Source organism: Mandrillus leucophaeus, unplaced genomic scaffold (genome assembly GCF_000951045.1).
Source record: "Mandrillus leucophaeus isolate KB7577 unplaced genomic scaffold, Mleu.le_1.0 Scaffold64, whole genome shotgun sequence".
Taxonomy (NCBI): Eukaryota; Metazoa; Chordata; class Mammalia; order Primates; family Cercopithecidae; genus Mandrillus; species Mandrillus leucophaeus.
Genome location: NW_012106919.1, coordinates 6,137,723 through 6,156,380, shown reverse-complemented (window position 1 = coordinate 6,156,380; position 18,658 = coordinate 6,137,723). Strand labels below are relative to the sequence as shown.

The following is an 18,658-nucleotide window of genomic DNA, read 5'->3' as shown; positions in this document are numbered from 1 at the left end:
TATGATTGCTGGATTGCAAGGGGAAAGTATGTACGGTTATATAAGACACTGCCAAACTGTCTTTAAAAGTGGCTGTACCATTTGCATTCCCACCAGCAATGTTTGAGAGTTCCTGTTGCTCCACATCCTCACTGGCATTTAGTGTTATCAGCATTCTGGACTTTGGCCATTCTAATAGGTATGTAGTAGTATTCTCATTGTTGTTTTAATTTGCATTTTTCCTGATGACATATGTATAGAGCATCTCTTCATGTGCTTAGGTGTTTGCCATCTATATATCTCCTTTGGTGAGGTGTCTGTTAAGATCTTTGGTCGTTTTTAACCTGGTTGCTTGTTTACTTATTGTTGAGTATTAAGAGTTCTTTGTATATTTTGAATAATAATCCTTTAACTGGCATGTCTTTTGCAAATAATTTCTCATAGTCTGTGGCTTGTCTTTTCATTCTCTTGACTGTCTTTCACAGAGCAAAAAATGTTAATTTTATTTTATTTTATTTTATTTATTTTTCAGACACAGTCTTGCTCTGTGGCCCAGGTTGGAGTGCAGTGGCATGATCCAGCTCATGACAACCTCTGCCTCCCTGAGGTGGTCCTCCTACCACAGCCTCCTTAGTAGCTGGGACTACCGGTGTGTGCCACCCTGCTGGGCTAGTTTTTTAAGAAAATTTTTATAGAAGCGTGGTCTCACTATATTGCCCAGGCTGGTATCAAACTCCTGGGCTCAAGCAGTCTTCCCGCTTTGACCTCCCAAAGTGCTGGGATTACAGGTGTGATCCAATAAACTTACCCAAGAAAATTTTAACCTTAATGAACTCTAGCTTATCACTTTTTTCTTTCATGGATCTTGCCTTTGATGTTGCATCTAAAGAGTCACTGCCAAGACCAAGGTCCTCCAGATGTTCTCCAGTTATCTTCTAGGCATTTTATAGTTTTGCATCTAATATTTAGGTCCAGAGATGTTCTTCCCCGAGAGTCACTGCGATTTCCCGCTTCACCTGTGCTTGGAGGGAACTGGCGCTTTTCCCGTGCCCTGGCTGCTGGCAGCTCAAAGCCAGAGCTTCCACCTCCTTGCTGTGGGCTGGGACCGCCCTGAGGCCCCCTGTCAACCTGGAGCTCCAGCCTCCTCCATCTACCTGTCCACATCTTACTGCTTTCACCTCCACAACGTAGCTTTCAGGAACTTCGCCAAACACTTATTTCTTCACTAATCTCATGATGAGAGGGAGCCCGCTGAGAAACGGATGAAGCTGCAGAAACAACGAGGGGGCGGAGTCTTCCTTCAGGAGTCAATACACCAGGCGGACAGCCGGCTGAATGCGATGGAGTGTGCCTTACACTTGGAAAACACGTAAATCGGTCACTACTGAAACTGCATAAAAACGACCCCCGCTTCTGTCACCTCATTGAGACACATTACCTGAATGAACCGGAGAAATCCATCAAAGAATTGAGTGACCACGTGACCAACTTGTGCAGGACCAGAGCTGGGAATCAAGCCTGGCAGCAATCTCTGGGAGAGAGGGATAAGGACAGCGAAGCCTTAGGCTCATTTCCTGTAGCCACGGGGTGACCTCTCTGGACCAAAGCAGTGCCTGCACGTTCGGGTTTCCTTTACCTTTTCTGTAAGTTATACCAAAACATCCACTTAAGTTCTTTGATTTGTACCATTCCTTAAAATAAATAAATTTGGTACCCTGCCACCAAATTTAAGCCTGTAATTAATTTGAACTGATTTTCATGAAGGCTGTTAAATCTGTGTCTAGATTCGTTTTTCTCTTTGTGTATGTGGGTGTCCAGTTGTTCCAGCATTATTTGTTGAAGAGACCATTCTTTCTCCATTGTATGGCCTTTACTCCTTTGTCAAATCAGGGGTATCCAATCTTTTGGCTTCCCTGGGCCATATTGGAAGAAGAAGAATGGGGTCACACATAAAATACACTGACAATAGTTGATGAGTCAAAAAAAATCTCATAATGTTTTAAGAAAGTTGACAAATTTGTGTCGGGCCACATTCAAAGCCATCCTGGGCTGCATGCTGCCCGTGGGCTAAGGGTTGGACAAGCTTGGGTTAGATGATGACATTTATATGGGTCTCTTCTGGCACTCTATTCTGTTCCATTTGATCTATTTGTCTCTTCTTTCACCAATACCATACTACCTTGATTACTGTAACTTTGTAGTACATCTTGAAGTGGGATAGTTTGGCTCTTCAATTTTGTTCTCCTTCAATATTATGTTGGCTATTCTGGGACTTTTGCCTCTCTATATAAACTTGAGAATCACTTTAATATCCACAAAATAGTTTGTGGGGAATTTTTTTTTTTTTTTTTTTTTGAGATGGAGTCTCACTCTGTCTCCTAGGCTGGAGTGCAGTGGCACGATCTTGCCTCACTGCAGCATCTGCTTCTCAGGTTCCAGTGATTCTCCTGCCTCAGCCTCCCAAGTAGCTGGAATTACAGGTGCGTGCCACCATGCCCAGCTAATTTTTTGTATTTTTTGTAGCGACAGGGTTTCACCATGTTGACCAGGCTGGTCTCAAACTCCTAACCTGAAGTGATCTGCCCACCTTGGCCTCCCCAAATGCTGGGATTACAGGCATGAGCTACCACCACACCTGGCTCAATTTGCTGGGATTTTGACCAGGATTACACGGAATCTATAAATTGAGTTAGGAAGAACTAACATCTTGGCAACATTGAGTCTTCTTATCCATGAACATAATAGTTCTCCATTTATTTGGTTCTTCTTTAGTTTTGTTTGTTAGAGTTTTGTAGTTTTCTTCATATAAATCTATAGCTAAGTATTTCATTTTTTTGAGTGCTAATGTAAATGGTATTATGTCTTTAATTTCAAATTGTACTTGTTTATTGTTGGTATATGGGAAACTGATGGACTTTTTAATATAAACCTTGTAAGAATTATTTAATACAACCTTGCTATTAATATAATTGCTTATTAGTTCCAGTATTATTTTGTTGTTGATTCTTTCAGATTTTCTACACAGATGATCACATCATCTACAAAGACAGTTTTATTTATTTCTTCCCAACCTGCATACCTTTTATTTCCTTTTCTTGTCTTATTGCATTAGCTAAGACTTCTAATATGATGTTGAGAAACAGTGGTGAGAGGAAACATCTTGATTTCTGATCTTACCGGAAAGTTTAGTTTCTCATTGTTAAGTAAAATGTTAGGTGCATGTCTTTTTTGTAGAATTTTTTTTTTATCAAGTTGAGAAAGTTTCCCTCTATTCCCAGTTACCAAAAGTTTTTTTTTAATAAACAGGCATTGATAAACAGGTGTCAAATTCTTTTTTTGTATCTACTTATAGTATCATGTGATTTTTTTTCATTAGCTTGTTGAATCAGCATTGCATACTTGAGATTAATACCACTTGGTTGTAATGTATAGTTCTTTTTATACATTGTCAAATTTGATTTGCTAATATGTTTTGAAAAATTTTGCATCTGTATCTGTGAGAGTTGTTGGCCTGTAGTTTCTTTTGTGTAATGTCATTGTCTGGTAGGCAATTAAAAAGACCAGAATTTTCCCTTGTTTCCTCATCCTTTTCTCTGTGTTGCTATAAATAAACCAGCAAGATGCCATGTGAAGTAATGTCCTGGTATTGTTTTCAGGAAAACCTTGCTTATGACGCCAGGGAGGTGACAGAAGACTTGTGACTCAATCTAGGATTTACGAGGTGGCCTCACAGGTCTGTTCTTTATCTTTAAATGCCTCTGGTATAGGATTTTATCATTCATTTGTTCCATGTAAGCCAACATTAGGAAACTGACTCAGATGAATCGAACTCATAGCAGACTAAGTCACCTTACAGAGTGCTTCTTTATCAATTTATGATGAGCTGTGTCTCTTTCCAATAACTAGCCCATTTATATGTGCCATCCAGGATATTCCTTCTTGAGTATCATGCCAGAAATAAAGCTCACAGTTTTCAGATGCATTCTGTACACAAGGATATATTAGTTACATTACATATATTATTTCCATTTAGTCCTCACTCTAACCTTGTGAGGCGTCATCCTCATTTAATAGTTGAGAAAATCAGTGTTCATAGAAGCTGAATAAATTACTCAAGCTTGCAAAGCCAGTGTGAGACAGAGAGAGTCAGAACTTCCTGTCTTCGATACCTGTGAGTCTTCTACAACATTGAACTTCATGGGCACAGAACTGGACACAGAGATGGTCTCACACAAGATTCACGTTACAGTGGAGTTCAAGAGTTAGGAAAGGTCTCCCCCAGGAAATGACTTTCTGTCTGAGCTCTGAAAGAAGAATGTGGACAGGTGAAGAGCCAGGTGAAAAGTGTTGGGTAGTGGGAACAGCATGTGTAATAGCAACAGCGTGTACAGTGGTCTTGAGGTGGCGAATTTATTGGTAAACTTGAGTTGCTGAGTAACTGCAACCCACTGAGCATGGGTAAGCAGCCTAACATTAGAAAATGAGCAAAGGAAAAGGAGCAGGAGGACTGAGATGAAATTTCCAGTTTACAGTTGAGACCATTTTGGAGCTAAGCTGGTCCAGCTGCTATGATTAGACTACTATTTAGGGTGGGCAGATAGGCTATCAGAAACCTCTAAATTTTCTATCTTCATATAACCCTCTAGGATGTTCCAGTGCCTTAAATTATGTGGATATTTTCCCAACATGCTTGGCCTTCTTATTGGAGATTTCCCTGTGGAGGAATAGTTAACTGGGCTACAACTGTTGATTTTTCTTACAATACTGCATTATCTATAGTCTCCAATGTTGCCTACGACTTGAATGCCCATTGGAATCAGCTGGAGAGGTTGTTTAAAAATATGTTTATTTGGCCCCCAACCTAACTTACAGAATTGTCAGCATTTTTTTTTCACAAGTTCTACAAGTTATTCCTATGCAGCTGGCCTGACTACTTCTCAGAATGTCCATGCTCTGGGACAGGTTCAGTGTCATACAGTGTTAGACAGGTGGGTAATAGAAGCACAAATCTTAAGCAAGGTTCATGTTTCCCACCTAATGGTGGTGCAGGGCAGAGAATCCATCTTATCTTCCCTGGATAAGGATGACAAGGATGTTGTGTGTGTTCACTTCCCTTCCTTTCATCAGGACTGTGCTAACCCATCGAATCAATTGGCTAATGATAGCTTCAATAAACTGCTGGCAGCGATATTGAGAAATGGTCATTGTACTCGAAAATCTTCTTTACTATGCGTTTCATCAATTCGAAAATGCATATTTTTTCACATTGTAACATCTCAGGAATGGGACCGTGACTAAAAATTGACTGTATCTTAGTATTTATTACAATGCAACTGAGAAGTTTTCTTTCTTAGTGGCATGTAAAAGAACGGTGCCACTTAAAATCAATGACATCTTCAAATTAGTTAAATACAGTAGTTGAAAAAGAAAGAAAAAGAAAAGAAATGCAAAAAGTTGAAAACAGTAGTTGAAAAATCAATGACATGTTCAAATTAGTTAAATACAGTAGTTGAAAAAGAAACTACATGTTTGTGTAAACAGAAAGCCAAATGAGCCTTGCTCATGCTGCTCCCTCTATGTGGGTAATTCTGTACCTCTGCTTCACCAGCTCAATTAATCTATTACAACACAACCCAAATGTCTCTCCTCTAGGAAGCCCTCTTTGTCACCCCAGTCCTACCATTCAGTCTGGGTTCAAAGTCCTTCCTCCGGGTTCACGTACTTGCCTCTGACCTATATTTATCACACTGCACTACATTTGTCCCATGGTCGGTCTGCTTCTTGCCTACCAGATGGTGAGCTCCTTGAAAGCAGAGATGCAATTGTACGCCTCTGTTTTCCTAGTGCCTAGCACAGAGCCTGACAAGTAGTAGAAGTTCAATAAATGTTTGTTGAATGAATGAACGCTGAAGGATTGAATAGGCTGTATGTGTTTTGTACCACATGTAATGCCACAGGACTTCAGAAGAAAGGCAGAGCTCAGGGCTGGATAGCCAGGGAAGATTTTCTTAAGGGAACGGCATATGAGCTACTCTGGCGAAATAGCCAATGAAATCACTCATAGGTGTCATGAAGAATGAGAAAGGGGCAGGGCTGGGACCCTCACCTCTTTTTTCTTTTTTTTTTTAAGACGAAGTTTCGCTCTTTTGCCCAGGCTAGAGTGAAGTGATGTGATCTCAGCTCGCTGCAACCTCCACAGCCCCGGGTTCAAGCAATTCTCCTGCCTCAACCTCCCGAGTAGCTGGGATTATAGGTGTGTGCCACAATGCTCAGCTAATTTTTTTTAGTAGAGAAGGGGTTTCACCATGTTGGCCAGGCTGGTCTCAAACTCCTGACCTCAGGTGATCTACCTGTCTCGGCCTCCCAAGGTGTTAGGATTACAGGCATGAGCCACCAAGCCCTCATCCCTCTACTGGGTAGATCTTGTGGCAATTGTTACCTAGCTAGATTTTGTGTTTGAATGTTGGGAGGTGATGAGGTTTCATTCATCATTGCCCTTAGTAATTAACTCTGGGTGCTGGAACAATAGCCTCTCAGATTCAGAGGAAAAAGTAGTTCAATCCTCAGTGAGCTGTCACAGGAAGTCCTGAATATACTTAGTTTTTGTGGTTTAGCCCTCAGAGCTTCCTGCCAGAGTGTAACAAGGTTTAGCAAGTCTAAGAAGCCAAGGAGAAGGCGGGCAGACAGGACCACAGACATGGCACCAACATTTCAAAGCAGGTGCCTTCTCACCACCTATTGTTTTAGAACTCCAACTGAAAATTATTTTTTTCTCCCCACTTCCCCCAAAGTACAGCTAGCATGACTGCTAGCTGGGGATGGGGTCTGACCTTTTAATTACAGTCATTTAAGACACTTAAGATTTGATTCAACTGAGTTGTCTCTTAGCCTATCCTTTTGTATGTCATCTGATGAGTTCATGACACCTCCAGTATCCATAGATTCCCCTGTTTTCAAGGATGACAGTACAGATCATTATGACCGTGTCTGAACAGTCAAGGAAGTAAGACCCAAAAGGTTAAGTTTTCTGGTGATTCCTGTTAACATTTGGGCATGGAGGCTTCAATTCGTTATGGAAATCTACAAATAGGTTGTTGGACCCAGCTTTGCAGCTGAGACCTGGGGAGAATGTTCTGGTCATTCTGGTGAGAACTAAGGAGGTCTCAGCTGGATTGAGTTGACTGAATTTGATCCTGCTGTCACACCAGCGAGGCTCTTTCTTATTCGGCAGCCTTCTCTCCTTGATACTGGGGTCCTTCACACAATGAGCAGACTCGGATCTAGTCAAAGCTTTTATTTCACTTTTACTCACAGGATGGTGAGCAAGTGTCCACCAGCGCACATAAGAAACTCCAGAGTCTCTTAAGCAGATAGGCTGCTTGTAGAGAGACCCAGGCACAGCAATCACTTCATTTATTGCATCTACACATGATCTGAGAGGGGAAAAGAGATCTCTAAGATTTCTGTGCTCGGTGCTCTACAATTCTTACAATCACATTTATATTGCTTCTCCTTACTGGTGTGATGGAGCTCTCTGAGGAGACCAAAGACTCCAGGTGTTGACCACATGGCTGAGTTCGAAGATGCAGAGGTGGCTGTGACCCACAGCCTCAGGAGGTGACAATGTTCTGCATGTAGAAAACACCTGATGGAAGTATGGGTGTGCACATCAGGAGTGCAGAAATCCACAGTGCTTTTTAATTGGAAAAGATAGTTTCTATCTTTTTTAATTAGAGGAAGGGGACAATGAGTTTTCTGCTGCCCCTTGGGGAGGTTTTGGCTGAACTCGAGGTCTGGGGAGGGGCGGGCCTTTCTGCTGGTGAACTTGTGTGCCCGACGGAGCAGGAGGCCTCTTCTGGGGCTGGTGCTGAACGCGGTGTCCAGGAGGCAGGGGACGATGACTAGGTGCCTGGGAACGATGACCAGGTGGTGGAGGAGGATGTTGGGAAGCTGCTGGATTCTGAGGGGTTGACGCTGGAATTTGGTGGGGCTTCCGGCCCCTTTCTTCAGTAGCTACTCTGTGCGCTCTTATCTCCAGCTCCTCATCTGCAACAACAAAACCTCAATAGAGTTCATCTTGGCCAGGTGAAATTGATGTAAATATTGAGTACCTTTCATGTGCAAGGCGACTTTGGGGGATGCAATGAGAAAGAAGAAGTTGACCCTACTCTCTGAGAACTCTAAAGCTTGTAGGAGAGAAAGAAGTGCTCACCATAAGGTAGAGGGACAGCCTAGGACTAGAGAACTCAAGGAACCAACAGGAAGAAGACGCACGAGTGGAGGGCTTTGTGCCTGATACTCCTGTGATCAGAGAGAGCACTCAGACCTGGAACCCTACCTCTGTGCTGACCTAGAGATTGTTCCCTGAGAGCAAGAACCTCGTGGTTAGAGCGCATGGGAAGGGGTTATGAGGAGTCATGGAGGATATTAGTAACTACATTTCTTCTGAGGCATTTCTATGTTAGATCTGCTTTTCCCCCAGTTCTACTGTCATGCAACCCACCTACTGGCAAGAGGTTGGAATATGCAGGGGACTTTTTGTCCTTAGAAATTTACTAACTCCTCAGAAATTCATGACCTATCCTCTTGGCCGTAGGAGGAAAAGAATTCCTCCTCTCCTCATCCATCAGGATTTTCTTCTTTGTGTGACTTCAGTCCATGAAAGCATGCCCACAACTACTCGTAATGTAGTTTTTCCTGTACTCTTAAAATCACAGGGAATCTGTGAGGGTGCCTAGCTGCTGGAGACCTGGAGCACCCTGCTGGCCCCTCTGGACTCCTTCAGGCTGTAAGTTAGGTATTTCAGTACAGTAGCTCCAGAGGGAGCAGAGGGAGGTAGGAAGAGAAGATTTCCCTGGGGTAAAATAATTACCTCTTTTCTTTTCTTTTCTTTTGGAGACAAAGTTTCACTCTTGTTGCCCAGGCTGGAGTGCAATGGCACAATCTTGGCTCACTGCAACCTCCACCTCCCGGGTTCAAGCAATTCTCCTGCTTTGGCCTCCTGAGTAGCTGGGATTACAGGCATGTACCACCATGCCCGGCTAATATTGTATTTTTAGTAGAGACGGGGTTTCTCCATGTTGGTCAGGCTGGTCTCGAACTCCCGACCTCAGATGATCCGCCCGCCTTGGCTTCCCAAAGTGCGGGAATTACAGGTGTGAGCCACCGCACCCGGCCGAAACAATTACCTCTTACATCTTTATGGAGATGTGTGGCTGGGGAAGCACAAGCCCTCTCTAAGCATCACCCTGTAACTTCCGGATGTTGATTCAAACCAGATGGCCTCCTCTGACTACAGGAAATGTGAGCATCAGGTAGCTTTGAGCGTAGAGTCAAAGTTAGACAATGTGATTTTGATACCTAAGTGGCTCATGTGCTCTGAGCACAAAGAGGAAAGGGCCTCCAGAAAGGGCAAAACACATCCTCTATGCCATCTTCCGTGCCCTGCAGTCGTTGCTTAGGTTATGTCCAGTAGACTGTGCAGAGGGCTCTAACCCCTGACCCCAGGTCTGAATTATGGCACAGTGGGTGGTCCTTCTTCATCTCCTATGTGGCAAGCTTGCACCAGCCATTGGTTTACTACTCTGTTCACCCACCATTTTTGTTTTTTGTTTGTTTTGTTTTTTTGAGACAGTGTCTTGCTCTGTCGCCCAGACTGGAGTGCAGTGGTTGATCACATCTCACTGTATTCTCAATTTCCTGGGCTGAAATGATTCACCCACCTCAGCCTCCTGACTAGCTGGGACTACAGGCATACATCACCACACCCGCCTAATTTTTTAATTTATTTTTTAAAGTAGAGACAAGGTCTCACTACATTGCCCAGGCTGGTCCCAAACTCCTGAGCTCAAATGATCCTCCTGCCTCGGCCTCCCAAAGTGCTGAGATTACAGGTGTGAGCCACCACACCTGGCCCATCCACCACTTTGTTCATTTGTCCTTCCAATGTTTATTCCTCATCTTCTAAGTGTTAAATGTCATTGTGACTTAGACACAAATTGTCCTCAGGAAGACTAAAATCAAGTAAGAGGCGAGCAAGAACTGAAAATTGCAATGTCAATTTCTGTGAAGAGCCCAGGGCCACCGGAAAGTATAGACAGAGGCACATGCGTTCTGGTAGGAGGAATGGGGTGTGACCACATGGCTGAGACTGCAGGCAGGGTTGGACAGACAAGGCTGGCTATGACTCTGTGCACCCTGCCTGGTTCAAGCAGGACAGTGGGTCTCAGCCTGCCCACCCCAGCAGCTGCAGCTGGCGCCTAAACGTGTGCTCCCAGGAATTCCTCCAGGCTCATTGTCCTTCTCCCTTGTTTGCATCTCCTGGTCACTCAACCCAAGGCGTGACTGGGATGAGGCAAGTGAGGCTGACAGGCATGCAGTTTAAAGAGGCACCAACTTTCAGGTTGTGTGAGGGCAGGTCAGCCTCCTTAAATTCTGTGCCCTAAATTCTGGGCTCCTTGCCTCAGCCTAGGCCTGAGTCAACCTACTGGTGATAGGATTTAAGGCAAATAATTGAACCTCACTGAATTTAAGTTTACTCAACTATGTTGTTATCTGTCTCCTAAGATCACTCTGAAAGCTGGATGCACTAATAGATATAAAACACAGGGACTAATGACTTTTTTTTTTATCAGCATGAGCTAACCACCATGCTGGTCTTCTCAGCTTGGCGATGGCAGAGATCACCTTGTCTTGGGGTGACAAGTGAGGTCCACCTTGGAAGAAGATGTGGTCTTCGACCATTAGTCAATGGAGAAGGAGCCTTTGCTGGAGGGGAGCATGGAGAACAGCCAGAGCTGGGCACAGAGGAGGGCAAGCCAGGCATGCCTAAGGGCCCTGCCAGTGATTCAGCTGCACTGTGGTGGAAAGTGTGGGACAATGGTGGTGGGAAGAATGGGGCTAAGTTCAGGAAGATGTTTCGGAACCTGGGCTGGGGGCAGTGGCGTGATGGGACATGGGGCTGAGGGACCACAGCCGACGGGGAGGCAGAGGGAGAACAGAGGAAGAAGTTTGAGGTAAAGAAACCAAATCCAGAGGGCACAGAGCCCAAGGCCACCGCTGCCTGGGGAAATCTGGACCACCTCCCTGGGCAACACTGGAAGCAGCCTGCAGGTTCTAGGGAGAGATCAAGTCCTGCTGTGAATATGAATTGCAGAGAACCCCAGGGCCTGTTCCCTTGGCTGCAAGTCCCGCCAATGGCTGACACCCTCATCTGTGCTCCGAAAGTGACCCTGGGTTGGCCATTCTCTGAAGTGTTTTGCTTTGGCTGGCCTGGATGCTCCCTGAGCCAGCTCCCCTTTTCATTGCTGATAGGTTGTCGGACAGGCCTGATCCGAGGAGAAACTCTCAACCCTAACATATCCCTCAAACAGAGAATTGGCAAAGGGGGCACAGTCACCCTGCTAGCTGTTTTCCTGTGAGTACCTGATGACCTGAATGATTTTCCCTGTGTTTCTAGGAGCTTGATCCTGAACCAAGCTCCTAGACTGAACCCAAGACTAAGTCCACAGTCTTCGGTCACCCATAGACAGGACATTTATTGCTAGAAACGGTGTTTTGGAGCTAACCTTTCTACCTATGTAGAGAAGTGTGGCTCATTCAAAAGATGTTCACGTTAGCCTGTCACCAAGTAGGCCTCAGTGGTGGATTCCAATGACGCCAACTGGATTCAGTGTCTCAAAGCTCCCACATTGTCACCACTAAGAATTTGTTTTTCAAAAATCAAGCTAACCACAAAATGAAACAAGCTATACCCGCTGGCTACAACCCTGACATTCCGAAACTACCTATTTCCATTATTTTCTCTGCAGATTCAAGGTGTCATCCCCATGAGCTGTTTCATGGGGATTTTGCTGGGGCCTGCGGTGGGACAAAAGAAGGGGAGCTTACCATTTCTCCGACTCCTCTGTTTTTTCCTTTTGGTGATGTAGAAAACGAGCAGTGCCACAAAGACCATCAAGAGGCTGCCTCCTCCACAAATGCCGATGATGAGATAGATGTCCAGACCTTTCTCTGCAAAAGGAAGAGAAGTGGGTTGGCCGGGAGGGGTCCAGGCAAAGAGGCCGTTACTCTGGCCAAGGACGCTCCCTCCTGCATTCAGCAGATAAGAGAGCTTGTTGGGACCTTTCACCCCATAGCTCCCAGGCTCACAAAGGGTGGTGAGTGGTGTCAACCCTGGGAGGACCCAAGGTCCTGGGGAAGCTCCACCTGCAGGCTCCTTGGGAAACTGCTCTCAGGGACTAGAAATGCCTGACTGCTCATGCACCAAGGCCTGCCTGCCCACTGCCCCCGTCATGGACAGCATCACAAACTTTTAGATCCGAGGATCTCAGAGATACTCTAAAGGAACCTCTAGTTTCAAACATGAGGCCCGAGAGGGAGGATGAGTTGCCCGAAGCCACAAAATATCTGTTGCTGAGCAGTTCCCTTAAGCAACCCCTTGTCTCGGTGTTTCTGCGCTGTTGATCCTGCTCTCGTCTCTGGCTACCCCGCCCCCCGCACCATGATTCCTTCTCACCCTCTCTACCAGGCAGTTTCCAAACACTCAGGGTAAATATTTCACTTGTCCGGCCCAGCACTCTGACCTCATGGCCAGCACCCCCTCACAGAGTTTCCCTGGAGCCACGAGAGAAACTAGGCGTACAGTGCGTTAGTAACAGCAGTAGACTTAGTCTTCAATTTCTGGACCTTCAGTCACTGTAATGCAACGAGGAAAACAGTGACTTCGGTGTTAAGGGAAATGGATTTGGTCTAGGCTTTTCTAGGTAAGAGCTGTAGTGAACTTTGGAGAGTTACTTCACCCCTCTGAGCCTGTTTCCTTCTTTGTAAAGTGGAGATAATGAAACCTACATCATAAGGTGGCTGTTGGAAGTCAATCAGATAATGCATATGAAAGTGCTTTGTAAACTGTAAAACAACACAAATGTGAGGTCTCACTCTTACTAGTGTTCTCGCACTGGTATTTCTGGGAGCTGTTTCCCAGAAACAGGGGAAACGGGAGGGCTGTCTGCCCTTTGTGAGTCAATAGCAGTTAGAGAAGCAGCAGTGGGGCTGGGGTCAGGGGATGGAGTCATCTGAAGAACAAACTAGAACTTGGCCCAGCATCACAAAAGAAATGCTCCTCCAGGCAAAAAAGATCCTAGGGAGACACTGTTATACATGAAGCCCAGGATGGGCCCCAAGGAGAGGGTCAGAGGCTCAGAAACCAAGTTTAACAGATTATCAGACTGCAGTGGTTTGTTCATCTTGGCTTTCTTTCCTCAAGTCTCTCTCCGACCCATTCTTTGCCTGCCAGTTACACAACATCTCTAAGCTCTACTGATGAAGAGGCCTCCACCAGAGAAGCAGGCATAATCTTAAACCATTGAAATTAGGTCAGTAAAGGATTCAGGGCCCTTTAGGCCCTACTGGCTTGGAGGAGGGGCAGGAGATACCAGAGGCCACTTCCTGCTGAGCTTGAGAACTTTTCAGATTTGACCCGGGGTGGGGCAGGGCAGGCCTGAAATGCTTTGGGGAGCACATCGCTAAGTCATGCAGCCACCAGCTCCATCTCTGAGTTGTCAGGTAGGGTGGCCACAACTTTATCTTGGGCACATGCAGGAATGTAGGCAATGCTTTACCCAGCCTGCTCTCCAGTTTGTCCAGTGTGGCGCCATGGGACACCTGGTAGTGCTCGTGGTGGGGAATGTTCCATTATGTTTCAGAAGCAGCGGTGGCACTGTCAGTCAAACATATGCCCTCCCAGTTCCTAAATCCAGGCATACTATCTTCCTACAGTTTCTCTTGGAGATCATATGCCCATGAGTTTATGTGATAAAGTATTTTTGCGCATCAGAATCTGTTCCTTCCTCCTAGTGTTTTGGTTTTAAGTATGTAAACGCTCACCTAATCTGAACCAAATGTTTAGACTCTGATCATTGCTCCTCTCTGCCTTGGCCTTTCAGAATAAAACTTCCAAATCCCTTTTCAGGTCTTTAAGAGCAGCTTCTCCACCCTAATCTCTCCCCAGGTATTCTTCCCATCTCCCTAGTGGTCCTTCTCCCAACCAGCTTCTGATCTGCACCATAGAATAAGGGACATAAGTGTTCCAGCCTTCAAACCTTGGCTGCTCCCAAGGTCCTCCTTCTCTCCCTCCTTCCATCCCTGATAAACACACATTTTTACACTTGTGGGTTCCAGTTAAAATAAACATGAAAAGTAGGGTTGTCAGATATAATGCAAAACACCCAGTTAAATTTGAATTTCAGATAAACAATGAATAATTTCTAGCCTAAGTATGTTCCATGCAATATCTGAAACATACTTATACTGTATTTTTATTTGCTATATCTGACAACTCTAATCAAAGATCTCCCGAGGACACTGCAGTGGCTCATGCCTATAATTCCAGCACTTTGGGAGGCTGAGGTGGGAGGACTGTGTGAGCACAGGAGTTCGAGACCAGCCTAGGCAACACAGTGAGGCCTTATTTCTGCAAAAAAATTAAAAATTAGCTGGGTTTGGTGGCATCCTCCTGTAGTCTCAGCTACTGGGGAGGCTGAGGTGGGAGGATCGCTTGAGCCTGGAAGGTCGAGGCTGCGGTGACCTATGATCATACAACCGCACTCCAGCCTTAGCAACAGAGCAAAATCCTGTCTTAAAAAAAAAAAAAAAAAAAAAATGAAGTCAAGGAGAGGCAACTTCACTCACTGTGCCTTAGTGATAGGGGAATGTGGGAGAATGACTGGTGGGAAAACCGGGGGTGAAGTGATGCTGGTCAAGTTGGTGATTGGCAGATTCTCAGATGCCTTCAATGACCCCTGCTTCCTGGTATTCTCACCTATATGCAATCCCCTTTGATTGAATGTGGGCTAGACTTATTAATTTGCTTCTAATGAATAGAACACAGCAGAAGTGAATGGGATATCACTCCTGAGATTAAGTTACAAAAAGACCATGGCTTTTGTCCTGGACACTTATTCCTGCTCTTTCTTACAGGGCTCTGAGGGAAGCTAGCTGCCATATTGTGAGGCAGCCCAATGGCCCACATGAATGAACTTGGAAGTGGATCCAAGAGCCTACTCATCTAATAGTCTGTGAACATGGTGCTTATTTTCTTCGTGGGCCAGGAAGCTGAAGCCTAGAGAGGGGAAGAAACTCTTTCAAGATTCTCTGGCTAAATTTGGACAGACCCAAACTAGAAGTCCAGACCTCTACTCCCAGGCGAGAGCTTGGGCACTACAGCAGGCTGCCTCTCAGAAATACTTCTGGAGGTCACGTCAGGCTGGGACACTGGGGATCCATTATGGTCTTGGAGTTTTGAGATTTTCTGGAGCTAGTCCCCAAGCTTGCCATCCTGCTGTGTGCCAGGAGTGTTGCCTTGCTGTCCACAGTCCTCTTTGGCCTCAAGGGCTCCATTCCCCCATGTTCCTGCCCCTCAGGATTTCTGCAACCTTTCTACCTTTATTCCTGATAGGAGGCGCTGACCACTGACGATCTTTAGGGGAGCAGTTGGAATCATGTCACTAACTAGCCGAGGGACCTTGGGCAAGTCAGTTTCCCTCTCTGGAAAATGGGGTTTTGCATGAGATACTCTCTACAGCTCCTCCCTCTTCAGTTTTGCAATTCTTTCTCCTAGAAGAGGATCTTTAAAATTGCTTGTGGTCAAATTGTGCTCAGTGGGAGGACTCCCAGGATGGGTAACCATAGAATACCACCCCCCCGAGGCTTCCCTTGAAGGTTTCCAGGAGGAAGAGATATGTTTTCACGCTTCACCCTGAGCCAGGGCTGCCTCCCAGCATGAGCACCTGTGACCTGGAGCAGCGTGCCTCTACCTCCTGAGGGCCTGGAGAGCTGTGTTTGTGAAGTGACGCCTGCCACGCACCTGGACAGCTGACAGTCTCCATCCTGGATTCCTTGCTGACTTTGTTCCCTGCTGTGCACTTGAATTTCGCACTCAGGCTGGTGGTCCACTTGTGTGTGATGACCCTCTGAGAAAGTTTTAGATGTTTCCCATCTTGATACAGGTTTAATTCGGGGTCAGTTCCATTCATTACTTCACAGGTCAGGGTTGTGTTGATACAAGTCCAGGAGATCTTTGGTTCTGAGACCCTCTCTAAAAAGAAAATAAAGATCCAGTTCAATTTAGGCAATTTTCTGATTTTAATGAGCATATCTATTTACACAGCAGGGGATGGAGTCAGTTAGGGACAAGGGAACCATGTCAAAGACCTCTAGCACCTTTTGGAAATGATTTTATTTACAAAGAGCATTCAGAAAAAAATTATTTCTGATGACATTCATAGATACATTTTGCCACTAAATAATGTATCATATGTAATGTTCATATGCTGTCTTATACCTTAAAATGCTTTCACGTGTATGATATCACTTAATCCTAACAGAGAGGCTGATGTTTTTCTTCCCATTTACAGAAAAAAATGTTCAAGGCTCTGAGAGGTTCAGTGGGTGGCCTTAGGGCACCATCTAAATAAAACATGGCAGTCAGGGTTTAGGAATATGGCTAAGAGGGTGCCTCGGGAGTTTGAGAAGGGCAATGCTTTAAGAGCAGCCAGGAACCCCATCCTGGAGGAATCGCCACATTGACATGTGAATGGGGACCTCGGATACTTCTGCCCCAACCAAGTTCCTGGAGCAGAGGGCCAGGTGGGTACATGTGAGCACGTGGGTGTCCAAGGAGCTCAAGGCTCTGGGGAAAAAGAGCACCTGCCTGGGAACCAGAGACTTGGTTCTGCCTTTTCGCAGCCCAGAGCTGCTCAGCTGCTCACAGGGTCTACACTGGCCCTCCTCAGAGCATCGGAAAAGGATCAGAAAAACATGCCCCACCTGTCACAAAAGGAGCAACATGTGGCAAAGTCCTGGGCAGATCATTAGGCACTGACATTATTAGTGGTAGTTCATGCATTCAATAATCACAAACTTCTTGCCTCTCCCGGAGAGAGACTGCATCATAAAAGGAAAATGCCTGGGCTTGACATTAGATGGCTCAGGTCTACATCCTAGCCCCATCACTTCCTAGCTGTGTGACCTTCTCTTTTTCCTCCTCCTCTGGTTTTTTTTTTTTTTTTTTTTTTTTAATTCTTTGCTTTGTTTCCCCCAGACTTGCCACTTTTCCCTCTCAGTTTCTCTCCATTCATAATATAGACCCACTAGCTTATTTTTCAATGATTCCCTCCCACTCTGACTTCCAGACACCAATATCTTCCCCATGGAACATCACAGTCAAACTTCATTTATGTCCCAATATATATAGGCATGCAGAAATTAAATTAAAAGTTTTCTTCTCATCCCATGATGATCAGTTCTAAGATTTACTGAGAAGGAAGAAAATGGAAAGTATCAACACTCAGCAACCAGTTAGTACATAGTCTAGGGGTTGGGTCATGAAGTTTGCCTGTCTCTTCAGAATGGATTTTTTTTTTTCTACTTATCACAGTAACACAGTGACATGATTGTGGTGATGGTTGCAAAACTGAATATACTAAAGGCCATTTTAGTATATGGACAAATTGAATGCTAGGTGAATTATCTCAATGAAGCTGCTTGGAAAAAAAAGAAAAGGTCATCATCCTTGCCAAAAAGACCTCTGAGTTTGAATCCTGACTTTGCTCCTGTCAAGCAATGAGACCTTGGACAAGCTGCTTCTGACTAGGTCTCTGTTTTCTTACATATAACAAGGAGATAATAACAGCTATGTCTCAGCATTGTTGGGAGCTTTAAGTAAGATCATGTAAGCAAGCACCTGACTCCTAGCTGGTAGCCATTATTTCCACCGCAATGCTAAATGCGACCCAAATGTGAAAACACCAGCATGGTCTCCCGCGTAGGGCTCACACTCAAAACAGGACACTCAAATTTTGTGCTGTTTGGAGTCCTGAGATCTGTGGTTTCCAGAGCCCATAATCAGGGGCCCTTTTGAGCGCCATGCTCAACTCCGCTACATTTCTACAAGGTGCTTCCACTCAGGGTTGCAGGACTAGGGTGTGGAAAGTTGTCACTGCAGGGGAGCTGACAGTGTCTGGGATTGCTGGACTGGGCAATCTGACACTATCTGGGATTGCTGGTAGGCCCAGGTGCTGAAGACGGGGCTGGAGACAGACAGGAAGAAGGAGGGGACCCTGCTTCTGGCGACATTTTCTGTGTGAAGCACAGAAATGCTTATTTGCTCACTGAATGGCTGGCCTGTGCTCATTCTGGGGTTCCTGTCTGCCTCCCCAAGCCAAGCGCAGCTTCCTCTTTTCCCTTCTTATCACTCCCTGCCCAGCATTCGTGGGCTTTCAACTTCAGTCATTGTACAAGTTGATAAAATATTTTTAAAAGTTTAAAGCAGATTAAAAATTACCCACAATGCCACCACTCAAAGTCAATAATGAGTAATATTTTCATGTATATCTTTATCAGATATTTTCTATTTATGTGTACGTATATAAATAATGTAATATTTCAGCTGGGTGAGGTGGCTCATGCCTGTAATCCAGCACTTTGAGAGGCTGAGGTGGGCGGATCACTTGAGGCCGGGAGTTCAAGAGTACCCTAGCCAACATGGTGAAATCCATCTCTACTAAAAATACGAAGATTAGCCAGGTGTGTTGGTACGCGCCTGTAATCCGAACTACTCAGGAGGCTGAGGCATGAGAATTGCTTGAACCCAGGAGGCAGAGGCTGCAGTGAACCAAGATTG

General features: G+C 45.2%; 1 protein-coding gene across 2 annotated transcripts in view; it reads right to left on the bottom strand.

Moving 5' to 3' along the window:
• Positions 1-7,258: 7,258 nt before the first annotated feature.
• The window catches only part of CD2 (CD2 molecule), a 14,453-nt gene continuing 3,053 nt past the window's right edge, over positions 7,259-18,658 (bottom strand). Inside the window, exons 3-5 of one of the 2 annotated variants that reach the window (XM_012000835.1) lie at positions 15,842-16,072; positions 11,869-12,069; positions 7,259-8,025 (exon numbers count right to left, since the gene is read on the bottom strand). In XM_012000835.1, coding sequence (XP_011856225.1) covers positions 7,706-8,025; positions 11,869-12,069; positions 15,842-16,072 — 752 coding nt within the window. In that variant the 3' untranslated portion in view covers positions 7,259-7,705. The remainder of the gene's footprint in view (positions 8,026-11,868; positions 12,070-15,841; positions 16,073-18,658) is intronic. The other variant, XM_012000836.1, reaches the window with a different exon arrangement.